At 33.9% G+C, this 23,345-nt stretch overlaps 2 protein-coding genes and 1 long non-coding RNA gene across 10 annotated transcripts; 1 reads left to right on the plus strand and 2 right to left on the minus strand.

Annotated features, from left to right (window-relative positions):
- Window positions 1–3,259: 3,259 nt before the first annotated feature.
- On the minus strand, window positions 3,260–4,713 carry LOC132173337 (uncharacterized). Its single transcript, XR_009439305.1, has 2 exons — window positions 4,171–4,713; window positions 3,260–3,472 (listed from the first exon to the last, which is right to left on the minus strand). It is a non-coding gene; the product is annotated as an uncharacterized LOC132173337 (long non-coding RNA).
- Window positions 4,714–12,632: 7,919 nt separating this feature from the next.
- Window positions 12,633–17,868, plus strand: LOC132175098 (homeobox-leucine zipper protein HOX6). Of its 2 annotated transcripts, XM_059586921.2 has the most exons (3): window positions 12,633–13,422; window positions 13,500–13,761; window positions 17,383–17,868. In XM_059586921.2, exons 1-3 carry the CDS (start codon window positions 13,132–13,134, stop codon window positions 17,388–17,390), a joined length of 561 nt encoding a protein of 186 aa, XP_059442904.1. In that variant the 5' UTR covers window positions 12,633–13,131; the 3' UTR covers window positions 17,391–17,868. The 2 variants fall into 2 exon arrangements, with proteins under 2 accessions (XP_059442904.1, XP_059442903.1); XM_059586920.2 differs by lacking the exon at window positions 17,383–17,868 and having other exon boundaries at window positions 13,500–13,918.
- On the minus strand, window positions 13,668–21,654 carry LOC132175099 (mediator of RNA polymerase II transcription subunit 10b). Of its 7 annotated transcripts, none has more exons than XR_009439390.2 (9): window positions 21,567–21,654; window positions 21,372–21,438; window positions 19,526–19,781; window positions 19,355–19,435; window positions 19,142–19,244; window positions 18,936–19,025; window positions 17,010–17,105; window positions 13,925–14,013; window positions 13,668–13,755 (listed from the first exon to the last, which is right to left on the minus strand). XR_009439390.2 is itself a non-coding variant. In XM_088514764.1 (9 exons), exons 4-8 carry the CDS (start codon window positions 19,747–19,749, stop codon window positions 17,041–17,043), a joined length of 567 nt encoding a protein of 188 aa, XP_088370890.1. In that variant the 5' UTR covers window positions 19,750–19,781; window positions 21,173–21,267; window positions 21,372–21,438; window positions 21,567–21,654; the 3' UTR covers window positions 16,499–16,897; window positions 17,010–17,040. The 7 variants fall into 7 exon arrangements, 5 of the variants coding, with proteins under 5 accessions (XP_059442907.1, XP_088370890.1, XP_088370889.1 ...); XR_015911741.1 differs by having other exon boundaries at window positions 18,932–19,025; XM_088514764.1 differs by lacking the exons at window positions 13,668–13,755; window positions 13,925–14,013 and adding exons at window positions 16,499–16,897; window positions 21,173–21,267 and having other exon boundaries at window positions 18,932–19,025.
- Between the last annotated feature and the right edge of the window lie 1,691 nt (window positions 21,655–23,345).

Consider the following 23,345-nt stretch of genomic DNA (forward strand, 5'->3'; position numbering starts at 1 on the left):
AAAAGTTTGAGTTTTGGAAGGAAAACTTGGTTTTAAGAAATATCACATTATTGCAATGAATAGGAGTTAATGAATACCCTTCGTCACTGGGGATAGAATCGTTTGTAATCCCTATTTACGTGAGGAAAGAACGATAAACACCATGAGATAAGTCCCAAGAATAGTAGGAATAGATAGACAAGTGTAACAGCAAAGTTAATGCATTGCATATCTAATAATAGCATGAGATTTGTTATGTTTTATGTGTCTTATAAACTGTTTTATTTCTCTATATTATCGAATGTATAGTTATACAATATAAAGAAAAAGCTAAAGAAAATATAAAAGGAAGTTTGTGTGTGTGTGTGTATATATATATTTATATTAGCTATGATTCTCAACGATAAAACTCTCTTTTAGAAGACTCTATATCATCTGTTATTATAAGCACATTATAGGGATATTATCTTATAAAAAAAGAAGCCTCATATTACACAGGTCAATTTTATTGTACTTATTGGGACTATGGACTTATATATACCTCGTTTTTGAAATTGTGATAATTCTACCATTTCATGGTTAATGATGCAAGTGATGAGGATCCATATACTTGCCTTGGTTACCATGGATAAGGCTGGGAGTAGCCTCAATTTTGTCATAGACTAATTAACGTGACTTTAGTCTATTTTAGATGTATATATTTTGATGTGCCGCCTATGGCACTTTCAACATAATAATGATAGGTGTATTTATTGTTGTAACAACAAAAATTTTAATATTTATTTAATAAAAGGTTTATTCAACAACATTGGTATGTTATTTAAGATGCGATGGTGTTGTCAAAAGAAAAGGAAATATTACGATCCGCTGTACGTAATATATTATTTTAGTGGCTTCCTGTAGAAAATAGACTTGCATTTTATGTTAAATCCAAATGGGAAACAGCATAGAAGAGCACACAAAAGCTATTAACTTCGTTTTTTTTTGGTTATAAATAAGAAAGAATATATGTTAATAAGAATGAAAACACAAAGCCTTAGTTGAGGGGAATAGTAGGATCCTATCGATTTTAAGTGAAATGAAGATGATTTATTTCACATTTCATTTTTTTTATATAATGTCACATCATGCCAAAATTTTAAATGCCATGACAACATGTGATAATTAATATTTATACCATTAAATCCTTAAAATTTTAACATGAAGTAGAAATTATGAAATATGAATCCTGCCACTCAACTAAGCTCAGATTATCTAGCTAGTTCCAGAGTGGAAGAACTACTTGACAGTAGTGGCACTCCCAAGAACAAAAGTACTCACACACTTGGTCTCAACTCTCAACAAAAACATGGCTCATCAATTAATTTAACAAAAGTAAAGTACAGCTTTAATCTTAAATGCATGTGTGGAATCTTATCTCGGATAAAAAACATATATCCTATTCCTTTGTGTTACCTTTATTTTTTTTATTTTTTTCTGGGCTATTCCTTTGTGTTACTTGTGACAAAGATGTTATATATATATATATATATATATATATATATATGAAAAGAGATTATTATTATTATTATTATTACTGAGCACAAAAACCACTGTGTAGCTGATTCCATGTCCAACTTTTGGGATGCTTTTGGTCCATCTAAAAAGCTGTCCATGACTTCTCAAAGTTGGTATTCAATAATTCAAGAAAAGTTGCAAGAAAGTTTACCCTCCCCTTCCCTCTCTCTCCCCCACCCCCCATGACTTCCCTTCCATCACACACCTTCTTCCCTGCGCGCACACACACCTCGAGGTGATCAGAAAACCAAACCAAGAAAAAAGGTCACGGCCTTGCATATTTTTAAGTCAATAAATATTTTAATACCAAGACTAGAGATATTGTCAACAAGAAGGAAAATGCTACATATACAATACACCAATATATCTCATTCTTATCCCTTTAGATCTAGCTCATCAATGGCGTTAGCATAATAAAATAAAAATGCATTCCAAATATGCCAATGCCATTCAACAAGGTACAAATTTGGTTAATAAAAATAATATCTTGGCTCTTAAATCAACTTATATATTATAATACTTGGCTTTATTTACTTTTAAGATGCTCAAAGTTACTAGCTAGCTAGATTCCTAACTATTAATATGAAATACTAAGATGTAGATTTCATGCAATATCACTGCATTATTGCAATGATAATTAATTTGTTCGAGCTCCACTTGTTTGGCTAGGTATCCGGGTAGTCTAGGCCCACCTGCTCGGATTTCAAGTGGGGCCCAAACAGCCTGTTGTTGCAATAGAGCAGCACAAAATTTCCATCCAAAATATTGTTACACGTTGGGTATAATTATTTGCAAAATGGAAAAATCATAGTCCATATTAATCACTGTAGAGAGGAATCCATGTTGTAACTGCTGATGTTGACTCAACTGTATTATGGTAAACGAGACAGAGAGAGAGAAAGAGTCAGACCATTAAAGGCATGCAGTGTTGCTTATGACTCAGCTTCAGAAATTGATGACAGAATGAGGCACAACACTCCACACAATGCCCACAAAGCGCTAGAGACGACCCATCACGGTTGTCCTCTTTGGTGACGCTTCTCTCATTCATCTTTCTATTCACCCTATTAATTTCCTTTGTATTTCCTTCTGTACAGCTAGGCAGCTAGCTATAGCCCACTTTGCCCGGATGAACTGGGGATGCTGATTTTTATTTTATTTAATTACACATAACTATTCCCAAAAAGGGTTACAAATCACAGGGCGTATACAGAAAACCATACTTTTATTTTTTGCTATATATGTAGGTAGAAGAACATTCCCAGAATCCCAGCTATCTAATAATGTTCACGATATCAAGATCTTTGAGGAAAACGGCATACATTTTCTGTTTATGAACTTGTAATTAATTATCTTCCTCCCCTCTCACATTGTGCAGAAAAATCACAGATCTAAACTGTAACTTGTTCATGATGTATAAGACAAGACTAGAAGGTGTAAGCAAAATCACACATCCAATCTATCACATCATTCTTTTTTCTTTTACTTTTCTGTTGTTGTATGTAAATACTCTTGTATATATATATCACCATAATTCGCATTCACACTATTGCTCTAAGGAAAATCTCGAAGATGATAGAATAGAAGGGATGAAAATAATAGTGTGTGTGCTATTGCTCTTGCAAGTGGGTTGCTTCTCAAAGACAATCTGTCAGCCTTGAGGAATTATTCTTTCACCTTTCTTGAAGCAATGGAAGTAGTGTGAAACACACGCATTACAAAAGCTAGTAACATCTTTGGATCATAATAATATCTTGCAAACATAATTAAATTCAAAGGATCATAAATAAATGAGATAGATGTATCAAACAAATCTGCTAGCTACTTACATATATAAAGAAAGATTGATCAGAATATAGTAATAGTAACCTAAGCATACCTCCAAAAAACCTGAGTGCTAAAGCCATCTCTTCAGCCAGGGAAAGATAAGAACTACCTGGTTAATTAATAAGAGATAAAGCCAGAAACAAAACAAAAACAAAAACAAAAAAAAGAGGCGGAGATCACACAGCTCAAACAATAATATTCCACCTACTATCACTTGCAACATAAAGACAAGGATGAAAACCAGATACCTACAGATTGATATTTTTGAAAAACCATGATCTTTGATACATGATACATCCAGTACAATATTAGTATTAGGAAGCAATAATTGTTAATGTGCATATTGATAAAGAAAATCTCAAATCCATAGAGAAAAACCCTAAGGAGAAAAGTTTTGGTGTAGAGGGTAGGAGGGGAAGTGCAAGAAGAAGCCAATTAGGAAATAGATGATTAGGGAAAGAGCAGAAACGGACAGAGAAGATTCTTGAAGCCATGATGAAAAAAACCAGGCCAATGATGAACCTGAAAGAGTTAAAGACTGACAGAGGGAAACACAACCCTGCCTGATCCATGAAATTTAGAGATAAAAATAAAAGAGTAATGATGATCCTTTCCCTCTTCAGTCAGAAAAAGGGTGAAAAAAGTAGTCAAAATCTATCATCATTACACCAATCTGCTCATGCCCAACGACCCTGATTTCTCTAATTACAAAAAAACCCCATATATATAAAAACAGTCCAAACGCGAACAAGAACAAACGAACATATGCAAGAAAAACATAAGGGCAAGGATATCATGAAAACTCACCAATAGATCAAGGCAAAAAAACCATCCACGGAGAACAAATCAGATCGAGGAGATTGCGATGATCAGAGTGAGTAGTGGAAGCAATAATTGGGGGGAATGAAGCCTGGTCCGACGTCAGTAACTCATGATCTCTCCCAAATGGGTATCTCAAAGATCCAAATTTTGAACAAAATCTGATAAATTGAGATTAACATCATAGATCTAGTTGGTGACCTCGAGCCAGACAACATTCCCCTCAAAACAAAAAGCTTCTTTCTTCTTCTCCTTCCTTCCTTCTCCACTATTTCATCACAAACCCAATTCTCCTCCCTAGACCCTCAGGCAAGAGAGAGAGAGAGAGAGAAGAGATGGGTCTCTCATCTCTTTGATCATGGTGAAATGGGTGAGTGAGTGAGTGAGAACTGAGACGGAAGAGATAGAGATAAAAAGGGCAGGGGAAGGAGAGATAGGTGGTGAAAAGGACAAAGAAAGTAATAAAAGCAGCAGACCCCCCTGACCCTACCAACTGGGTCTTGGGTTCCAGAAATGACCACGACTCCTCTCTCTCTCTCTCTCTCTCTCTCTCTCTCCCATCGTCTCATCTATCTCATCGTCTCTACCATGCAGTATATATAGAATTCAGCTCCTCTGTTTCTCTCTCTCACGCGTACTTTTTTCTTTACACGTTGATGATATCAAATCCCATGACTAGCGCGAGATCATCATGACCTAATCACACCATCAGCTACAAAATTAAGCAGCATCTATATATATATATATCAACAACAACAAAAAAAACTCTGAATTCAGAAACCCTCAAGTCTTAACACCCCATTACTAGGTTTGACATATTTTGGCATTGGCAACCCTAAATATTTAGACATGTTGAGCCGTATGATTGGGAGACATCATGATGATGTTGATGAGACACGAAACAAGTAATCCAAGAATGAGTCAGAGAATTAGTTCAGCTAATTTTACCCACCACTATTGGAAATCTTGCTTCTTTCTTTTCTTTTTTTTCTTTTTTTTTTTTCTTTTTTTTAACGTTTTTTTTTTTTTTTTTAAATTTATTTGTACTGTAAAACTGGGCAACATTTATAAATAATTTGCGTGAAAAAGGGAACCCCCCTCGTTCAGTGCATTTCACTTCTTTTACTACGGTCGCGGGGGATTCGAGATGACGACAGACACATGACAGACACAAAAGGGTAGAGGAGTCAGCGTATTGATCTATATACATGTTTAGGTGCTCTCCGCTCCACCATTGGGTGCATGGTCCTTCCAGTTTGATTCCATCAACTTGAGGACCACTTTACACTACTTATTTCCATTGAAGAGCATATTTCTACCGAGCCATTCGAATTTGGTACCACTATGCAAATTAAGTAAAAAATTCCACCAATTATCGCCAACCTTTTGAAAGCCCTCACATGCTAGGTTTAAGCATATGATCTGTTTAACAAGTGTTGTTTGGTGTGGGAGTGGATTCGTGTTTACTTGTCAAGTTCAGATTCTGTCAAAATATAGGTAGAAGACTACATAGGTTAACATTAACCCGACCACTTTAACTAAGCGCGTTAGTCGTGTTGAGTTTGAGGGCCATGCCAAAAATTGCTAGCCCATATGTCGCGTGTAGGGTTCAAGTCGTATCAAAGTGTGAATATCCCTTAACCCAATCCATTAATTTATTGTTGGGTTCATGTACAGTTCACAAATTGTGCCAAAAATTACTTTCTTTACGAACAAACATGACAATTTATAATTAGTAAAATAATTGATTAAGCAAAAAAAATGATTCGTTAATTTACTTAGTAGCTAACTTGTCAATTATAAATTCTTAATATTTCAGTCAAAATTTAGCTCAATGAACCGTTTTCTATTATATATATGGACTAATTCCCGTATCTCATTTTCCCTCCTCTATAATCAAGATAGATAGCATGTAATTAATTCCTTCTTGACATGTTGTATATACTATATATTGTTCATTTGCTCATGAGAAAAATCAACCAGAGCATATTTCTGAATTAATTGCCTACTTTGCTATGTTTGTTAATGGAATTTATTATTCAAATAAGGTGTCTTAGTAAAACATAATAATCGCATTTGTACTATATATACTTTCAAAGGATTAATTAAATTTATATTAGAGTTATTTTTTTATTGTTAAATCACTATTTATCAAAAAAAAACTTAGGTCGATAAGAAATGGTTGTGAGAAAAATATAAAACCAGTCCATTGTGGTTGCACCGATTTGCAATAAGCTCCCTAATATTTAAAAATGACTTAAAACTCCCCATGGTAAGCATAAGTTGCAAATAACTCCCCATCTTGAGTACTTGTCGTTGTTTGAAATCCCAACGGAAATTGTCAATGTGTCATGTCATCCCCAATTAAAATTAGACGCATGTCTCCTACAATAAAAAAAATGAAAGAAAAGAACAGATTAAAAAGGAAAAAAATAGGAAGTGGTTTGGCCACCTCAACCCAGTGAAATTAGGTAAACTACCTCCTCTATATATATATATATATATATATATATATATATATATATATATATTATTTCTTGTCAACTAAAGGGATTGATTTTGCATTTGACACAATCATTTAATTAATATTTTCACATTTTTCCTCACATGTGTTCAAACTATGGTTCAACAAGTGAGAATTACATAAAATATTTAATTGAAATGAGTGATAAATTGTGAAGCGAGGGTCAATCTTATGACATTTACTCTAATATCATATTAAATTATTATTTATTTCAAAATTTTAAGTTAATAAGAAATTATTTTATTAATATTTTATTATTTATATAGTCTAATTTATCAAATCCACTACCAATCCAATGTGAGACTTGAAACATATGCCTCAATAATTTACCTATCCAATGTCAAACTTTTACAATCCTGTATATCACAGCAGGTACACGTCCATCAGATGTCAGTAAGGTGTTGAAATGAAAGCTTATGCTTTGGTTATGGAGAATTTTAACTTTTTTTAGCTACTTAGAATAATTTGATTTGACCTTATAATTACTTTGTTAAGAAAAAGTTTTTACCCGAACATAAAAAAATGCATAAAACAGGTTGACCTATTTAGTATTAGCAACGTCATAAACATGTGCTAATTAATATGTTTGTTTGTTAATTACTTTATTTCCATTTACTATAATAACTTTTTGTTACTTGGAGTAAAAAAGAGAAAGATGATCGATAGGTGTCAAATCCATGCCAACCACCAATTTGATTGGTTCATATAATAAAGTAAAATAAAAATATTAAAAAAAATATATCCCTAGCATTACTTAAAAAATTAAAAATTTACGAGTCAGTTAAATTTTAATGTAACTATGTCTATGGATGCCTATGAACTTGCACAAAATGGAAGGGATTGGACCATTCTCAGGTCATACTCCATTAGAAAAAGATAAATAAATAAAAGAGTCTGCATACTCCATTAATCAAGACACATAAAATAATTCTAAAAATACATAAAATATTTTTTAAAAATCATTTTAAAACAAACAGAGCATTAGTTCTTACATTTTCACACCTAGGAGTGTATTTTTTTTTTTTTTTTTTTTGACATGTTCGCACAAGAGGGAAGAGGGGAATTCGAATTAATGACCTCCACTTTATTAAGCGTGGTTCCAAACAATTAAGTTACCTCTTGGAGACCAACTTAGATCATCTTCTTAGGTAAATAAAGAGGTGGTTCTTTCAAAAATTGGTGGTGGTTAAGCACAGAAAATCCAGTTACAAATGGAAAATGCTATATTAATTTACCAAATTTTTTTCTTAAAAATTGTTCGTAATTTTGTTCACTCTTCAAAATAATCAATTCTGACTTTGGATTAGATCATTCTACCTTGTTTTTTGCCAAATGGCATAAATAAAAAGAACATGCGTTATATTATGGGGGAGTTAATATTTTAAGTGATAATTTGTATTTTATGAATAATTCTATAAGTTACTTTTATATTCTTTTTGTGTCATTCTAAGAATTGGATAACTTTTAAAATTAACATTTTATCAAAATTCAATCATGATCAATCACAAGCTCAATGATGATTTTAGAAGCCAGATCATTCTTAGAGTAACACAAAAATGACTTCTAACATTAACCATATTTTAGTAATTGACATGATAAATATCATTCTTAGAGTATACACTATGACTTGATGGTTTATATTTTAGTAGCCAAATTATAAGTACCACATAAATTATCATGTCATTTTATAAAGGACTTATATATATATATATATATATAAAGTTGGAGAAGAAGGCAACATAATTGGTTGAATCCGAATAGGTGCCCCCATTGACCTGAAGCCACCTTTTTGACCCAGAAGCTATGAAAAATATGAAAGCATTCCCGTTGATTTCTCTTTTCAAAGCGGCCTAATTTCATGGTGATTGACCTAACCCCATTAGGCACCAAACTTTACCTAGATTTTTGTTCTTTCGCATTTCAATTCCCACCAATATATTAACGGCATTGTCTCCTTCTTTTGAAAATTTATAATTTTTTTAACTTATTTTTCTTTTCTTTTTTCATTTAAGATACCAACATGCTTTGATCAAATTATTGTGTACTGAATTTTCTTTTTAATTCAATCTATTAAATTAAGAGTTGCGTCAAGGGGATTCCGGAAACCCAAACCAACCATTTATTACAAAGTCATTTATAAATTGATGTGTTAGTTTATAATTGGTGAAATAATTAAACAAAAAATTTAGGTTATCAATTTCTCTTAATTATTCCACTTGCCGCATCATTTTATAAATGACTTTGAAATCAAAGTTATAGTACTTGAATTTTTTTTATTAAATTAATATTTATTTTTAAAGCATATAATTTTCACGTGCTTCAAAAACTTCTTTTTTTTTTTTTTTTTTTTAATCAAATAAGGGAAAGCGGGTTACAAGACTAATTGACAACAAAAGGGGTGGACACCCCAACAATAAAGCCCAAAAGATAAATGCAGTGCAGAAAAAGTAATAAATTCTGGATTAGGTCCAAAAGGACCCAATAGCAGGCAATGGTACTGCCGATGGTCCCAAGAGAACCATAAACAAGCCGGACCTTTTCCAGGGTCACACAAGACGGTGACAATTTGCTTCAAAAACTTATTAATCATATAAAACTATATGCGTTTTATAAATACACAAATGTGAATTTAATCAGCTGAATTTAAACAATTTCTTCCGACACAATCTGAAATAAAACATTGTCCATTAGTTGTTTCAGCCCAATTACCATAGATAATCACATGAACCAAAATACGTTGGTCCCATACATTTTCTGACCTCCATTGACCTTTTTGTCATTTTTTTTGTAAGTCTTTTGTCATATTTTGATACAACCATTATTAGGCAACCTGTGAATCATTGTTGTCACAGCTAAAAAGTGTAAACTACTTCCTTTTAAAATAGTGAAAAAAAATCTGCTTGAAAAGATTAAAATCTCGTCCTCTTTCTCATGCAAAATAAAATAACCCTTAAGAAATTGTAAAAAAAAAAAAAAATACCCCCCTCTTAAGAAATGAATGTGCAGGAGTGGTTGAAAAGTGAAAAAGTTAAGAACCCTTTTGTGTTAGCTTTTTGGCCACCCAACCCAAGTAGGGCTTGATTGAGAAAAGAAGATTCTTTGCAAACTAGACAACGTGGAAAATGGAACCAAATTCTAGGTGGAGTTTTTCTTTTCTTTTCTTTTTTGATGTTTGAAACTTCATACTCAAACATACATACCACGACACATTGAATTTCGTTTCCAATTTTAATATAATTGAACACCGTGAGCAGGTGTTGGGGACTGTTTTTAAACCTTTTTAATTATTACTAGTTTAATTAAAGCTAACTACCAGTCAGCTTTAATTATTGTCTTTAGCACAAATTTGAACTCATTTGGAACCAATTTCTAAGCCCAAAGCCTAGGCAGCATACTCCGCCCAACAAAAAAAAATCAATTTACATGCATCAAATATCATGAGAAACGAAGTTGCATAAGCGTTGGAGAAGTTTTGTTGGGATGATCTTTTAATTTGCTTTGGAGTAAAAGTCTCAAGTCTATTGTAAGTTTGTTTAAGAGGGGGCGAAAAATTATTGCATCAACGCTACAAATTACAACAAATTACGCAAAGGTGATTGTGCAAATTTACCCATACAACGTCTTGTTACGAGGTCCTTCTCCAAAGCTCGTAACAAGACATATTAGTTTAATTTTTTTCAATCCAGTTCAAAAGAAAATTTTATCTTTATTTTATTTAGTCATCGATAGTCAACTAGATTTAACCAATAAAGTTAAAAAAGAAAAAAGAGATTAAACATGTGGAAGGGCTGGCAAAAGTTTGAACCAGGCTCGTTTTTTTTTCATAAGCAACGCAATCTTTGGGCTTATCAGTAGGCTAAAGTTTGCTTCTTAGGATAAGTAGAGGCCCATTCCCTGTCATGGGCCAGCCCATTAAGAAGCAAAAAGGAGTTGGTGGTGGGACTAAGCATAAATGACCGTGGGGGAGAGCTATGTGGGCTTTAGCTTAGAAGGCCCAAAGTTACACAAGCCCACTCAAGTGACCCAAGCCCAATATTTCCGTTTACACCTGGATTAAGGAAGGATAAACTGATAAAGCCCCATCTTATGTTGGTAAACCCAAAACAAGACCTTTCCAAGCAAATAGTGTCTCAAGCAATCATCACCATTCATTTTAAAAGCCCAGACACTTGTCAAAGTCAGAGCCTCCCATATGTACCGTGTTAAATGCAATAAAATAAAATTTTAACTATAAAACCACATTATCCCACGGTAACTATCTCATAGATGCCATTTGGTAGTGAGTTACTATTAATTTTTTTTAAAAAAAAAAAAGAAAAGAAAATTGCATTGATTTAATTATTTTTAAATGAGAATCATTGATACTTGAAATCAAGAAAAAAGAAAGGCTGCCCAACAAAATGAAAAAGAAAGAAAGGCAGCAGCCCACTACTGACTTTGTAAACATGGAATCTTCAAGAATCACCTTTATCATCTATTTCCTCTTTATTTTTTGTATGAAAACTAGAACTTTGTCACATGTTTTCTGCTCCAAATTACTCGGTGCAAAATATTTACTCTGTTTCAATAGATGAAAATTAATTATCTTATAATGCTATAAATTATATTTTTTATTTATAATTATCTTATTAGCTTACGTAGGAGCTCAAATTAACAATTAGCCAAGTCATTGTTAAAAAAGAAAAAGAAAAAATCAATTATTGATTGAGACTGCAACATTAGCATTGTGTAATAATTATGAGATAAAAATATAATTTTTCAGCATTATTCTTAAAAAAAAATAAAACATTAATTTGAAAAGGTAAGAAAAAATAAAAACCTTTTCGTGCAACAATACACATCTCACTTTCATCCTACTAGTTGATGTTCTAGTGGCCATTAATTCCTTTTTTTTTTTTAAAAAAAAAACAAGTATAATATATAACAATATAACATACTCTTTTAACAATTACGTATTCATTAATTATGTCTTTTTAAACAACACATTTTCAAACTACTATACCAAACATACTAATAAAACAAAACTCTTCTTAAAAAAAAAAACTCTTTTTTTTTTTTTTTTTTTTTTTTAAGAATATCTTCTTAAAATCCTTAACTGTCTTAAGAAAAGGTCAATTGACTCAATTCAAATTTCAAATAGAACATGGGCATCTCCAGATCTAGTTCAAATGAATCGAAAAGTATCTAGTTCTAATTCAAATGAACTGAAAAGTATCTAGAACTAGAGAGTATCTAGTTAGCTATATTTAAAGGATGCTTTTGTCTTTTCACTTTTTGAAGAGACAAAAATACCCTTAAAATACGACTAATATTTAATTTGAATCCTAATTCAATTCAAATATTTAAAGAGACGGTACAACAAAATATCATGAAGCAGATTACCTTTTAGCTCACGTGTCTAAACAAGCCGGTGGGCAGATAAACCAAAAGTTTGGTGCCACGTTATGACGACCAAAACATATAAACTTTCGAAATAAAGCCACGTGGGTAGACCCACAAAGCAGACCACAAACCGGGTGGTGCAATGGCATTGGTTACTTGGGGATAGCCAGCTATGTCTTTTGTCCTAACGTACTGTTTGGTGCTCCTATTTTAAAAGTCACTTTAGAACAACGTGGCAATGAAACCTTGTATGAGGACAAAATACTTTTCAAATTAGCATATTATCTTTTTTGCCCTTGTATGTAAATGCAATGTACTCGCTGCTTGTATGCCAGATATTCTTAGCTGTCAATTCTTTTGACAAAGACTTCATTGAATAATATAACATGTATTTAAATAAAATTAGTTTATTAAAGTTAAAGCGTTTCATCTTTAAATTAAATTAATCAAAATTTATATAGTTTTATACTCGATACAGCCATCGAACTTGACTTGTTTAATTAAATAAGTCGAGTTAAAATTAACTTGTATAATCTTATACTCATGCCTCGATGCAATCTGGACTAAATATGCAAAGCATCACCATTGATATGTTCCAAGTTACAAGAATTTTTTGATAGAGATTCCTACCATCCTAGTACGAATTGTAAGGCGAAAGATCTCAATGAGACTCACTTGCCTATGCAGGAGATGAGTCCTACCCGCTCGAACAGACAAACCCCATCAAGAAGAGCCTCTCACACTACCTATCTAATTATAAAAGACAAACAATTGTAAGAAATTTTCAATGAGCAGAGAGCACAAAAAGCTTAGACTATTATGAACCTTGATGCAGCAAGTAGGATGTTCCTCTGCAGCGAGTAGATGTGATAATTCCCCTACCAATGCTTCGGGCCCACACCGAGATTCTAGACCACTATCAATATCATATGTCTCTCAAAAGTCTAAAAACTCTTCCTTCAGTTCACACTCACTCTAAGAAAAAGAGATCACTTTATTAGAAATAAGTGAATGCTGGCAAGAATCTTGACTCACGCAATAATATGACAAGTAGAAGGAACAGCAGCACCAAGCAAAAATTCAGTGATGAACAAATCAAGGCGCTGGAAATTATGTTCGAGGCAGAGTCAAGGCCAGAGTCTGTGAGAAAACTGCAGCTAGCTAATCAGCTTGGCCTGCGGCCTCACCAGGTTGCAATATGGTTCCAGAATCGGAGAGCCAGATTGAAGACTAAGCAGATTGAGCGAGATTACCGCATATTGAAAGCAAATTATGACACTCTAGCTTCCAGCTTCGAGTCACTACAAAGAGAGCATCAGTCATTGCTCCTGCAGGTACACTACTATTCTATACATAAGTAGAGTAGCTAATTACAAGCAATTCTTAATAAGTGTTTTATGGTTTACAACAGTCCCAGAAACTGAAAAGCCTGCTGGGTAAGTCTCACGGGAGAGAAAAGGGGAACAGCAGAGAAGGCAAATCGGTGAAGAGAGAACCTGTGTTTGAATCAAATGAAACAGCCGGAGCTCTATCAGAAAGTGACCATCACCAAACCAACATGCTGATGAGTGATGCTGCAGAAGAAACTGGCATTCTGAACATAGAAGAACCAGCAGATGGTTCCCCACCATCATTAGGAGATTGGTGCAGTAGTTTTCTTGATTTATCTAGTGGTAATTCACAGTGGTGGGAGTTATGATCTTGATCAATTGCACCACCATTATAACTACCATAGATGTAAATGTATGAAAGTAATCTTCCTAAAGAGTAAAGAATATGGTAGCATTGCATCAAAGTGAAACAGCTCCTATAATCAAATATAATAATTCCAACTACCTTGTCAGATAATCTAAGGAGTTAAGACTCCAGACAGAAGAGTCCACCACTAGAATTGGGCCATCATAAGAAATAGCTGCATCCAGGACCTGTATAGTAGTTGGTTATATAAGTCTAGCTTCTCCACCTTATGTCCAGTTAGTATGTTTCAAGCTAATACAGGCAAAAGCTAATAGAAAAGATATCAAAAAAAAAAAAGTTATTAAGCAAAGGGAACATGAAGGCATTGCAGCAGTAGGAAGAAATAGGAATATCAGGAGATGCGTGCTACCATACACATGTTGTGAATGCATTAGTAAGAATAGTGTCGAAGGTTGAAACAAACAAACATTCCCTGTAGAAGTTCAATGTATCAAATAATCTCAGAATCATAGGCGAAAAACTCAGGTCCAATTGACACTGAGGAAGTGAAGTTAAAGCCTGAAAGAGCAATGGAATTCTTTGTATGGCAAAAGTAAATTCTGATCTCTCCTCTAAATTGGAGATTCTTTCAATTGGATGTAGCTGTTCTGATGGATTTAAGAAGGGCCATATAAAAGAGTCTATATATGGACTCTCTTGCCTTGAATTATTGAGGGTTTGGAAGAAGAGAGAGGTTTAAGTGAGGAGGAGAAAACAAGGAAGGCTATTGTGATTAATGACTTGGAGAGGACAACTCTTTTGGAGGAAGTGAATTGAAGGCAAAAATAGAGACAATTCAAGTAGAAGGAATAATTCCATTGAGCAATTGGTGGTTAATGGTGCAGCTCTTTCAAATTAGTCTGAGATAAGAAAACACATTGTGCAATTCTATGATAGTTTACCTAGCAGTTCAGCAGCCTATGTTAGATGGTGAAAGCCTTTAACTGTGACAAGGCTCCGATCCCGGAGGGATTTACTGTAAGTTTCTTCTAATCTTCCTGGGAGGTGCTCAAAGTAGACATCATGAATGTTTTCCATGATTTTCAAGCCAAGGGTATGTTTGAAAAAGTCTCAATGCCACATTCATTTCTCTTATACCAAAGAAACTAAGGGCAGTTGACATTAAAAATTTTCAACCTATTAGCTTAGTGCGTGTACTTTACAAAATTGTCGTCAAAGTTCTAGCTAATTAGGTTGAAAATGGTAGTGAAGAAGATCATTTCCAAGCCTTAGAACGCTAGTGGAGGCATATTTTATACTCTGCTCTCATTGCCAACAAGTGCCTAAACAATAGGATTAGATCTAGGGAACTATGTGTGTTGTGCAAGCTGGATGTTGAAAAGGCTTATACACATGTAAATTTTGGTACTTTCTTTTGTATTTGCTGAGGAGATACATTTTGGGAGAAAATGGTGTAATTGGATTACATATTGTATTTCTTCGGTTCACTTTTCGATTTTGGTGAATGGCACCCCAACGGGTTTTTTTAGTAGTTCTCGTGGCTTGTGACAAGGAGAACCTTTGCCTCCCTTTCTATTCGTTATTAGGGAAGATCCTTAGTATGAATAATCTAAGAAAGCAGCATGTCATTGTAGATGATTAGTGTTGTATATGTAAGAAGAATGGAGAGTTAGTGGATCATCTTCTACACCATTGTGAGATTGCCAATGCTCTTTGGAATAAGAATACTATCTTCAGCAATTTAGGGCTAGCTTGGGTTATGCCTAGTCGGTTGGTAGACCTATTCGCTTGCTAGTGAGAGCAAGGTAGTAGGCTTAGTTTGATGCAGTATAGAAGATGATACCATCCTGTTTAATGTGTTGCCTTTGGAGGGAAAGAAATGATCAGAACATTGAGAACCATGAGAGAACATTAGTGGAATTAATGGCTTTATTCTTTAAGACACCTTACTTTCTAGCTTTCATATTTTTCTACATTTTTTTCTTCTTCTAATTAGATGTCACTCTTGTATACCTAATGTGTACTTGAATTGCACCTTTACACTTTTTAATGAATTTTCGATTACTTATATATTACCTCTAGCAACTCTCTAAATATCTCCCAAATTAGGATTCCCTTGCAATACACCAAATTACTAATTATGTCACGAGTTTCTGCCACTAGCTTTTTCGCTTTAACAAAATTACCAACACTGACTAAAATGCTCTGGCATCATGGATTCTATACATAGCAACAAACTTATTTCCATCTTTCTTCCACTCATAATTGTATCTCCAAATTTATGGATTATTACAATTACTTTGGGCATACTCTTTCAGAGCAACTTTTCACGAAAAACTTATTTTTTAATAAGTAATGTCATTTCATAAATAAGGCACAAATGGGCGCAACCTTATTATACAGGGAGTATATAAGAAAACCCCTAAGATGAAAAAGAAGAACATAAAGTCAAAAAGACTGCAAAAGTAGAACCAAATAAGCTATAATGTGCCGATATCCAAATATGTAACGTGTTCACCACAGTCTTTTGCAACTTTGTTATCGATGTCTCTATATCTTCAAAGTGTCGAGCATTTCGCTCAATCCATAGACACCACATTAAACAAATCAGAACCACCCTCCATACTTTCTTCATGGTACCACACCCAACCATACCACCTCAACTGTTCATCAAATCTATGGCACATCTTGGCATAACCCACTCTACACCAAACAATTTAAGAATATAACTCCATAGGTCCCTCACAACTTCCCAATGAAGCAATAAATGGTCAATGGACTTCCCACTCTTCTTACACATGGTGGGCATTTTAGCCTCATGCTTCAACAAGCAACAATCAGAAGGATAATAAAAGTTTACAAATGATCCACATCAAACATGGTGTGATTTCCCTCCTAAGAATAGTCGAAGAGAGATAGAGAGAACAAAATCTATAAAATCCAAGTTCTTGTTACTCGAGTAAGAAAAACCTGCAACTGCAGGACATATTTTCTTTATAATACATCAGTTAACCATATGAATAGTACATGCACTTATCTAGGATAGTATACAAGCTAAAATCATGAGGACAATCAAAGCCATCGCATTCCCAAATTTATGATCAGCATGCACTGAAAATGAAATTAAGCCAAAATAAATTATGCCATATTAGATCAATGTATCCATTTGGCTTTTATCAACAATCACAAGATCACAGACATGCTAAGAGATGGACATTAATACCAGATGCAATACTGACATGGGCACCGAAAAGTCAGATTAGACTTTCATATCTCCATTTGGTAATGTGCTTTGTGCTTGTGCAAGTCGTTTCAATTCCTGCATTAGATGTGAAGAGCTTAAAACCTTAAGATAGTTAAACCAAAAGCAAAATAGCATTTTCACATAGGCTTCAGCTCTGTCTACTTTAAGGTATATGCCTTTCAAATGCTGACTAGTATCTTGAATCAAAATTAACTTAAAAAGTAGGGAGTTCGAATTTTGTGTGCCATACTGATAAGTGCTAAAATATACATATTTTAGTCCCTTAATTTATGTGTGTTAATCCTTTAGTTATACTATTTTATGTTGTTTTACTAATTTTGTCTGTTTTTAGGTGTTTGAAGGAAAATAAAGCATTTCTTGAAGTTTTGAGCTTAAAGGACCAAATTTGGGAAAAGTTAGAGTTCAGATCGAGCGCACCACACCTAGGCTTGAGCACATCAAAGGAACGATCGAGTGCAAGCTGCGATCGAGCGCATACAGGCGACCCAGATACGGAAAGACTTATTTTCTACTTAAAATTAGGTTTTCCCAACCCTAATTGGACTAGGGTTTTGTTCTTCGATTTTATTAGGTTTCCTAGGGTTTCTAGGTCTTTCTAAAACCTATAAATAGACTTCTAAGCCTTTGAGAAAATAGACAATTCCAGAGAGAAAAATTTGGAGGCTACTTCAAGAAGCATTTTCCAGTTTTTTCTTTCCCTTTTATTTTAGTTTTAATTTCATTATGTGTAACTAAACTCTTTGTTAGGACTAGATTGAAGCCCTAATCATGTCTTGTTAATTTAATATTAGTGCCGTTGTTTCAATTATTGTGGTTTAATTTAATTGATTATGTCTATGTGATTGAATTCCTCATATTTTATGGTATGAATTTGTTAATTAAGTCAATTTAGATGACCAAGTCTTGGGCTTAATAAGCGACAAAAGAACCTCACCATGGGTTCTTGGCTTAATCAACATGAGAATTATGAGTAAATACCATGCCCTAGGATTAATGTGTTTGTCGATCTCCATAGAATTATGTTTCCCTAAAGAACAACTTAGTAGATACCATGCTAAATCCTGTAGGGAATAAATGAATTAAAGTAGATACCATGTCTAATTCATTGCTTAGAGAGATCAATAGTTTAAGGTATAGATACTATGCCCTTAGGTTGACAAGCATTAAATATACCATATGATTGGAACATTGGCCTAATATTATCTTAATTAGTATGATTTGTGGTAGCAATTTAAGTTGGGAAAATCAATTCTAAATAAAAACAATCCTTGTGGGAATAATCTCGTACTTGCACTCTATACTCACGTTTTGATCTCGTGCACTTGTGAGTAAAACACACCAAGTATTTGCCTATTAATTTAGGTGGGTATTTGGCACAACACATACATTCAGTCACCAATCTTTTTTTTGATAAGTACATTCAGTCACCAATCTAAATTTCAGATTATGCACATAGCTGCTTCTAGCATTTCATTCTTCTCATTGATAACTTGTGACTTTGCCCTACCTTTGGTCTATTTGATTAATGAACTATTTAAAGTCATTAACCAATAACTAATCATTCCTCATGAATAACATAATCATTCAGGGAATGAGATGCACATCCAGTATGTTCAAGGAAGACATGTGCTTCACATTCTACGCAACAACAGAAGATTATAACAATTAAAACTGACAAATAAAGAGGTACCCTTCACAAATAGTGATTTGATCTTCAAACAAAGCAGAAAGGGAATTTTGGAGAGGGTGGTTGGGAACTGGGGAATAGGTTATTGTAATTTTGGCAAAACAAAAAAATTATGTTAAATGGAAGAAAATTTATGGAGGCAAATCTGTAGAGGAAATCATTCTAAGAAATTGGAGGGTCAACAGAATATTACTTACAGCAGCAGAGGCTGCGCGTATCTCTCTGTAAGATTCAACTTCATCAGGAAATGTTTGCTCAAGTTCTTCTAGGAGATGTCTGCGTAAACCCTAAAAAATAAAACCACACACAAGCGAAAAATTCAATAGTAAATGTAAAACTTACTTGAAGCATTGAAATAGATAAATAATTATATACATGTGTCATATCGAGATATAAAGCCAACCTTAAAGGCATCAGTTTTGCCTTTAGTGATCTGATTTTTGGCGATACAGCTATTTATGACATCCCTTGTGAATTCATCTGGATTCTTTCCATCATCAATCAAACTAAAAGCAAAAGTAAAATATCAGTTATTAGAAAATAAAGAAAAGCTTGAATTAGGCCATAAAAGAATAATTGCAGTTGAAGAAGAGGCAATCATGGAAAAAAAACTCACTTAAGAACCTCCATAGGAACCTGAATGCTGCACTTCTCAGCTAATCTAACCATGTTGTCGAGCTCCATAACAAGAGAATTGCTGCAGAATCAAGCGCACAGAAATAAATAACTTGGTAAACCAAGTAACAAATAAAAGAATAAATTACAACACAGGATTGCAGAAAGGTACAGGCATTGGAGAAGAGGAAGCTGTGAGGCAGCGTTGAAGGAAGAGACAGTAAGGTAGAGCTGGTGCAGAAGGCCCAAAGTTTTCTGGATAGAGTTGATGACCTGGTTCAAATTCTGCTTTGGTTCATCCACAGCAGTTGCTGCCGTGTCATTGCCTTGAGAGATGATCATCCCATTGCCGCCAACACCAGTCCCAGCTGTTGCTGCATTCTGTGATGAATCCATCGTTGTGTTTTACTTCCCAGACCTCTAAAACCCTTGAAAATGAATGTGTCAGACAGAAATAAACAAAGTAAATGTAAAGAAAATAACATAAAATAATTAATTGTAAAAAGTTAATCTTCCCTCAGATGTCAAAAAATGTTTACTCATCCATCGACACAATCCAACCAATACAATTTTCAGTGCATCAAGCATATGTATAAACAAAACCAAGCTGTTTTGGAATTATATGGATTTCTCTTATCTCTTTCAAAAGAAGCAAAAGAAATTTAGTAAAATCTCGTAGACTCAAATCTTTGGTGATTTAAGAGTTATTTAGAATATTATCCATTCTTAAAATGAACCTTGTTGGCACCAATACTGCATAGTGTGGGCCAATTGGGTAACATCTGGCATCACTTTATCTCAAAACAATAACAGCAACATAACAAACTCTAGGCTTTTCATATATTTGCTGGACATCCTTAATTAAATGGAGAAACTATATGAATAACATTTCCGCATCCAGTCATGTGTTTGTTACCCCTCATTGAGTTGCTTCTTTTTTTAAAAAAAAAAAAAAAAATTGTTTGTTTAGTTATTTTTATTAATTTTTAATTTTGGTTTTTAAGAAAATAAGGGTACCATTGGAAGAAAAATAGTTTCCATCCAACCTAATGGCCAACCCTAATGGAGTGGCTTACTTGCCATAAGATGATAGTTTAAGGACAAAGTTTTCCTCCAATCTGGGTTAGAGGAATCTGCAACCTAGTCTATAAAAGTAACATGTGTCCCTTGAACATGTAAAATGCACATGTTTTTTTAATAACAAGGACAAAGTTGGAATACATTTTATTAAAAACTCATGTGCATCTCACATGTTATTAAAAAAATGAACACATGTCACTTTTATAGATTAGGTTGAAGAAAATTCATCCAACCCAGTTTAGAAGAAAACTTTGTCCTTAGTTTAATATATCTAAGTGTCACAACAGTTTGTGGAGCTTTTTTAAAAAGTGACTGGTAGTTTCATGGAGTTTAATATTCCTCTTATGAGGAAAAAGAGACTATTTGTCAAATTTGCCTATATTATCAAACTGCTCAATAAGCACCTACCATGAATGACAGTAAGGTCCCGGGCATTTGGAATGATCTTTAATTGCCAATCTTTCATCGCATAGGCCTAAAACCTGAATCAAGACTTCAAGCCCCATGAATCCATTAACTGGGTCAATGATTTGATTACCCAAAACCTGAGGTGTTGGGATGAGACCAAAATTAGGTCCATTTTTTACCCAAACATAGCTGACATCCTTAACACTTGGCTTCCTTTAACCGTCTTGAATGTTTTCTATTAATGATCAAGTTCAAAGGATTTAGGGGCACCCAAAGAACAGAAAAACATCATTCTCTTTTTAACAATTCGAATGCCAACACAATCACTTACATAGAAAATTGTCAATCGTCTAATCAATCCAACTAATCTTACTATCATTCCTAATACCCGAGCTTTAATTTCTGCTAATGTCAGGCAAAAAACCACTGAAAAACCCGGAATCCAAAAACAGAGAGAAATCGGTGAGAGTGAGAAAAATCGAAGAGAGAGAGAGAAGCACGACAATGAGCTGCGGAACAGACGAGAGTACCTGAGATGCGCTAACCCCACCGGCGACGGCGAAGGGAGAAAATCGATAATGGAAACAAACAAAAAGCCTAAAATTGAGAAATACCCAGATCAGAAATAGCTCCGATAAAAATCCAAAATTGAAAACTTTTTACTGTAAACCATGATTAGAATTTAGAAACAATCCCCAAAACAACAGAAAATCAATCGAACTTACAAAGTCCGTTCGACGTAAAAAGTAAAAAGTGGCCGGAGTATTCCTTTGAGCGTTGGACAGCCAAGAAAACTAATTCGGGTTCTGCAAATTATAAGATCCAATGGATTTTATTTTGGGCCCTATATGTCTAAATCTAATCCCAATTAACAAAAGCCCCAGTTTTATTGGACATCATTTGGCCCAATGACAGTGTTCGCCAATGGCCTGGGCTGGTTCTGTACCAGGTCCGGTATTGTAGCACTTTTTTTTATGAATATGTGTTTGATTGGTTTTAATGAAAATATTTTGTAGGAAAAAGTGAAAAAATATATTTTATATGAAAAAATGTAAAAAAAATTGTTTTGTATTGATTTTTTTATTTGAATAATAATAATAATAAAAATTGATGTGGTATAAAAAGTAGGAATATTGGGATTAATTTTGAGGTGAAAGAATTTTTTCTTTTTGGAATTGAGGAAGGGCCTAGTACAGTACCAGCCCAGGCCATTGGCAAACACTGCCAATAAAAAATAGGTATCACTCCTGGTCTTTGAGGGCAAAATTAAGATTTACCGTGATTAAAATTCAAGTAGCTTACGAGAGGAGCCGCGAAGCCTATCTGTCTTAGGTAATTAGTGGGCTCTACATCTTAGACTGTTCGGGGTAGGTGAGCTTCATAACTCCCAAATTTAATGAAATTCAGGCAATATGACTTTAGGAGAGGTCTCATTTCGACAAAGATAAATGATCTGTTGAACTAAAGATTAGATAGATTTAAACTTGTGTCAATCCTTTATTTACAAACTTACAAGATTATCAAATGTATATTCATGTACTCATATGAGAATAAGTGGGGAAAATGCATTATTCTCAATCATAATTATCATGAGTTTATATCAATTAAGCCATACTAAGGCATGCCACAATTGCCCACCTTCCTTCCAAAAGAGAGCTAGTGTATAATAAATATTATAAAAATGTTATATATTACATTTTTATTCAATTTGTTGTGAGTTATAAATAGTTAATTGATAGTACGGTGGCATAAAAGGATAGTATATATATATAGCATTATTCCAAATTCTCTCTTCACCAACCCTTCACTACCCAAATAACACTTGGCTACTAGCTAGCTAGCTAGGCCAATAGAAGAAATGAATCAACTACAATCCAGACCACATATGAATTTTATATTTTTTATATGTTTAGTAACATCATGGGCCGGGGCTGATTTCTTTTTATATTCTGAAAACTTTATCCAACTTGTGTGACTAAGCTGTTTTTGTACACATTAATAAGTCGAGACCTAATCAACTTGCAGTGTATATAGTACAAAATGATAAAGCAATGGTCAACTTTACATGTAGTGTTGGTTTTGCATCAGCAATGAAATCTCCCTCCCTTTTGGAGAGGGACAGCTGTTTCCTCCATCAAAATTTTGATTTTATTTGGATACGGGGACCAACAAAACATTAAATGCATTGCCCACAAAGCAGATGAATGAATACATCAATGTGTTCCTTCTGTGAAGCTTCCCTTCGGGTTTTATATTTACATTTCATCTCCTCCTTTCTCTCTTTCTCTTATTATGTGACAATGGAAGATGTCGATGCCACCCACCACCTTCCTTTGAGCCATATTACTTATATCTCAATCAACTTTACCCCATCTGCTTATTTCAATGAAAGTTGTTTGTGCATATATGTAGCCGTGCACGCATGGATGATTTAGTGCTGTTCCTAATCACCTAAAAGCTGATGCATATTCTTTCCTGATCTGCTTTGTCTTTTATATTTCATT

The sequence above is a fragment of the Corylus avellana genome, chromosome 3, assembly GCF_965113065.1.
Source record: "Corylus avellana chromosome 3, dhCorAvel1.hap1.2, whole genome shotgun sequence".
Lineage (NCBI taxonomy): Eukaryota > Viridiplantae > Streptophyta > Magnoliopsida > Fagales > Betulaceae > Corylus > Corylus avellana.